This window comes from Meleagris gallopavo, chromosome 11 (assembly GCF_000146605.3).
Source record: "Meleagris gallopavo isolate NT-WF06-2002-E0010 breed Aviagen turkey brand Nicholas breeding stock chromosome 11, Turkey_5.1, whole genome shotgun sequence".
NCBI lineage: Eukaryota > Metazoa > Chordata > Aves > Galliformes > Phasianidae > Meleagris > Meleagris gallopavo.
The window spans coordinates 14,147,262-14,152,346 of NC_015021.2; the positions used below are offsets into that span (position 1 = coordinate 14,147,262).

General features: G+C 50.1%; 1 protein-coding gene across 2 annotated transcripts in view; it reads left to right on the plus strand.

The window, feature by feature from the left end:
• Positions 1-5,085, plus strand: part of MASP1 (mannan binding lectin serine peptidase 1) — a 17,687-nt gene that overhangs the window by 448 nt on the left and 12,154 nt on the right. For both annotated transcript variants that reach the window (XM_031555049.1, XM_010716761.3), the window contains exon 2: positions 1,357-1,582. In XM_031555049.1, coding sequence (XP_031410909.1) covers positions 1,376-1,582 — 207 coding nt within the window. In that variant the 5' untranslated portion in view covers positions 1,357-1,375. The remainder of the gene's footprint in view (positions 1-1,356; positions 1,583-5,085) is intronic.

The following is a 5,085-nucleotide window of genomic DNA, read 5'->3' on the forward strand; positions in this document are numbered from 1 at the left end:
CGCCGAAGGGAAGCTCGCGTTCAGGTCGAGGGGGTGATGCCCGTTTGCGCCCACCGAGCAGGAGAGAAACAGATTTTCCCTTTGTGCATTTTTGTGGTTTCGGACGAGCTGTCAGAGAAAGGCATGTTCAGCCTCACTCCGCTCGAAAGAAAAATCAAAGCGGATTTCTCAGAGCCCCTTGACTTTGCTTTGTACCCAGCAGCCTGAGAAAGTGATGGTACTACACGGATGAGCCCCATAAAACCACTGCCCTGGTTTTGAAAGAACATAGGTTAAAAATAAGCCATTTATAGAGCTTCAATTTCCTCATCGGCATACCTAAATCAAGCCCTGATTTTGAAACCGTGCATGTATGCACGTGTGAGTAGTTCCAGAAAATGTAGTACACACCTACAAGCATTTGCCAGGCCTTACTACCTATTTTAGAAAGCGGAAAATTTCTCAAATGGCTCTGATTTCCTGCACTTTTCCTTTGCGTGCTTCACTGAATGTGAAGTGGTGATGGCCTCCATCCGTCTGGGTCCCAAGCAATAGCATGGGCTTTGGAGTTTGCACACCCAGCATGGGAAGGGATCTGCTGACTCCTTCCACAGAGAAATGCTCTGCCTGTGTTCACATTCTTGTTTGAATCTCAAGGCCTGTATACAGCTGGACTGCAGCAGGTTGACCTGTCCTCTTCATTCTCTGTGCCCTCCTTAGGCACTGGCAAAGTTGGTAACTGGGACAAATTCTTCTGGATCAGACTTTTTTAAGATCTGAGCTTGATAACAAAATATCTCTATGGAAAGAGAAGAGAAGAGAAGAGAAGAGAAGAGAAGAGAAGAGAAGAGAAGAGAAGAGAAGAGAAGAGAAGAGAAGAGAAGAGAAGAGGAAAATACTGAGGAACAGCATACTGTGTTATGCTGCTGTGGCCTAAACTTGCTCAGCTGCAAAGAAGTGTGTTGTTTGTTGAGAGTCAGTGATCCTAATTTGGCAGGGTGAGGCTAAGCGGTAATAATAAGTACTCAGTAGTTATTGCCATGATGCTTTCATTAAACTGATTCAAAAAGCATCATTATTTTATTAAGCACCCTAATGTTTGTTCTTTTACTCAATGAAGATTTCCCCAACCGCGTGCCGTTAGTTCGAAGATGTGGAGCTGGTGGCTGCAGCTGCCAGAGGGGAAAAGCGTGGAGCTCCTGATGGTACCTACAGCTGCAGGCATCTCACACACCACCTCCGTCACACACTTTGCAAAGAGGCTTTCCTGTTCCATTCCTGCGGAGCCTTACACAGCCCATTTAGAAAACCAGACTGAGCCCTCGATGAGTTTTGGCACGGCCAAGGTTTCATTGGGTTTCTTTGTGTGCTCTCCAGGTACCCCCTGGCCTGGTCCATGTGTGCCTGGCTGCTCGGAGTGGTGGGTGCAGTTGAGCTGACTGAAATGTTTGGAGAGATCCGCTCTCCAAACTTCCCTGATTCCTATCCCAGCGACTCAGAAGTGACGTGGAACATCTCCGTGCCTGAGGGATTTAAAATCAAGCTGTACTTCATGCATTTTGACTTGGAGTCATCCTACCTCTGTGAATATGATTACGTGAAGGTGAGCTGTGGTGTTGGTGGATGCGTGGAGGAGCAGACAGGCAATGCTTATGGCCAGCTGGGAATGGGCAGTGCTTGGAAAGGTGGGAACAAGGTGTTTTTCCCCATGTGTTAGGCAGAGGAATTGAGCAGGATAATTGACAACATGCACTGCGGTAACCAGTGGGTGGGACACCAGAGTCAGAACTCAGCCACAAAGGACCAGATTTCTAAAACTATTCAGGGACACAGTTCTCATTGAACCTGGTGGGATTCTGACACTTATGTGCTGATGAAATGGCAAAGCCCCCAGCCTGTGCTCCTTTGATGTCAAGTATGTGCCCAAATTGGGCACCCTTGACTATGCCACGGCTGTGGGTGCTTCTTACAGGCAACCTGGACCTCAGTCACAGCTTGCAGGCTCTTAGAACACCCAAGAGAATCAAAAATAAAGATTAGAGCTGAACTTAAAGCTGCAGGTGAGGGTCTGTAGCGCATCCCTCCTACAAGCAGTGGATACCTCTCCTAACCAGGCTCTGCACATCCAAAACAAAGGTGGGTTCTCAGTGTCTTTGAGTTTGGCCAGGTGTGGTGCTTTCTGGCAGATGCTTCCTGCATTTTAGGGCTGAACATCCCTTAACCGTTGCCCAGCACACACCTCACTCTGCTCCTCTGCACAGAGGCAGGTGGAGGTTGCACTGGGCCTGGAAGCACTCAGTGCTAGGTGCCAGCTACTTGAAATTATTATTTTATCCTTGCCTTAAGACAAAGCAAACATTTGCATTTTTTTTTTTCCTCTTGGATGTGTTTGCTGCTTTAATTTCCCCTTTGTGCTGGCACTCATTCTGCTACTAACAGCTCTCATTGAGGTTTGATTAGTTCTTTCTGCTTCTCCTGGATCTTCTCCAAGCGCAAGGGCTAGGGACATATATAGAGATATATTGCTCTAAAAACCCAGTAAGCTCAAGGAGCAGATTTCTTGGAAACTTTCCCCATTCTAAGCTTTACTCCTCCTCCCACCTTTCACCCCCTGCTCATTTTTCCTTTTTCAAAAGGCTCCCTGTTATTTGGCCATGGTGCCAACTTGGCATCGCAGCTTTCCCTGCCGCTGGATTTCCATAAGAAGGCGGCATTTTTCACGGGGATTTAGATCTCAGCTGTATAAATTTGCTCTGGGCTGTAGCTCAGCTCAGCTCAGAGAATTACAGATGAAAAGTGCTGAAAGCACTCAGAAACGTCCATCTGGATGGATTACAGGTGATCCGTAAGCTGCTCCGCTGCAGAGAGGTGCGATTTTTACGCTGCTAAAGCAGCAGCGTAGAAAACAAAAGGAGAGCAGCAAACAACTCCAAGGCCCTTTTCCTCCTTGGGGCTGCACGTCCTGTCTCTGCATCAGTGCGAGATGCAAAAACAGCACCAGCCCTCCCTTTGTCAGAGGCCAGCATTTTGTGCCTATTGAATACAATTACAGACCCAACACAAATAGATGCGTCTCTGAAATACTTCACCAGCCCCAGCAAAGAGGCTCACAGAACCACAGAATCATTAAGATTGGAAAAGACCTCTAAGATCACCAAGTCCAACCCCAACCCGTCCGCACCATGCCCACAACCACATCCCTCAGTGCCATGTCTCCACAGTTCCTGAACACCTCTGGACACGGTGACCCCACCACCTCCCTGGGCAGCGTGTGCCAGTGTATAACTTCAGTGTGCTGTGCATCAGGATCTCTGTCATCTTCCCCACCATAAGACAGAAGTCAAACACAGGGACTGAGCTGTCCCAGCACAAAGCAGGGACGCAGTCCGTGTACCATGCAGTGATCATTGCCCCCACCAGCTCCTCCACTGCCATGCGTCCCGGTTCTCAGCAGTGCAGAAAGCCATCCTGGGGTGCGCCAAGCTGCAGGCATGCACAGATCCCTGCCTCCAGGGTGGTCTTCAGAAGGGAACAGTTTCCAGAGCCCTGAAACAATGGCTAATTAAAACAATAGCTGTTGATTTATATATATACACACATACATGTGCATGTGGGTATGTGTATATATATATATATACATGAAAAGAACGTGGCTGCTAGAGAAATGCTCGCAAGGCAGTGGGCTTATTTGTGCAAGCAGGGATGGCAAAGGGTGGCAGGTCAGTAAGGAGATGAGTGAGTAGAAGCAGTCACTCTGCTCCCTGCACACTGCTCCTGCACGCACCCGAGCACTTCTGCACGCCCCATCCTGGGCACCGCAGCACAGCATCAGTTCTGCACAAAACCTGGGTGTTGCCTCCTTCCATGGGCTCTGGCTGCAAGGCGGCTCTGCAGGGGCCCTTCCGTGCCCTTCCCTGCCTCCGAGCACCTCCTCACTGTGTCATGTTCCCAGTGTCTTCAGCCCAGCACTGCAATTCCTCGGCCTAATGAGCCATGGATATATATTACCAGCAGAACGCTTTGCCCTCATTGCTCCAATTAGCACATTCCTGGAGGGCCGGGGGCTGGCGGCCGTGTTTCCGTGTTGCCGGCTCCGTGCTCTTTTCCAGTGGCAGACACTGAACCACATTCCCCGCGGTGCTGGGAATGCTTTGTTCACCCACCCACTGCAGGAGGCAGCTCTGGGCCATCATTGCTCTTCTTTGGCTAGCGCCTGGTGCCCCGATCTGTACTGCATGGGGCGCAGCCAGGGTTACTGTGTGTTGGGTCAGTGTCCCACTGCCAGCTCCATCCGGAGCCCACGGGGACAGAGCTACAGACAGGGTGGGGACTCCTCCATCCGTGGGGACAGGCACCATATCAAGGGGAGCAGAGACAGCAAAGCCAGCAGGAGGCAGTGCCACAGGGAAGTTTAAGTGTCACCGTATTTTATTTTTCAAAGCAGGCTTCTTTCAGCATAGTTTTATAGGGAATTTCTCCTCGGCAATTGATATTTCCCTTGGGGACACATCTTCTCTAGTGAAAACGTCGACATCGTGACCCGAGAGGGAGAAACTCCAAACAAACAACCGGGATTTAATTACCAGGCTGCTCGCGGGATGTAAATGATCTACGAAAAAGTATACAGTCCTCAGCAGAAGCAGCAACTATTAACCAGGGGGGATGACCTCTCTGTTTAGTTTACCGCCGGAGGGCCGCCCCTGCTGGCTGTGTCTCGGGGCATGGGACCCGTCACTGATAAGGGGATGCAGATACCTCCAGCGAGGCCCCGCACTGGGAGAGTCCGCGGATGGGGACATGGACATAGGGGACATTTCCCCACATGTCCCCACGGAGGTGAGGAGGAGCCGGCTGGAAGCGGCTGCCCCTGGCAGCTCTCCTCCAGGAAAAGCAGCTCTGCAATAAGACACTGCAGCAGGCTTTGGGGACAGGACCACTTTTTGCAGCATCCGCAGAGCGGGGTTTGCTTGCTATTGGAGACAGCGCTCCCATTTTTCTGTCCACAGTGATGTTTCATTTCAAAACACCCTTTATTTGGGATTCTAAAGCACCACAGTATATTTCAAAGCGATTGAAACCAGATGGACCCCAAATTACTTGTTTTCC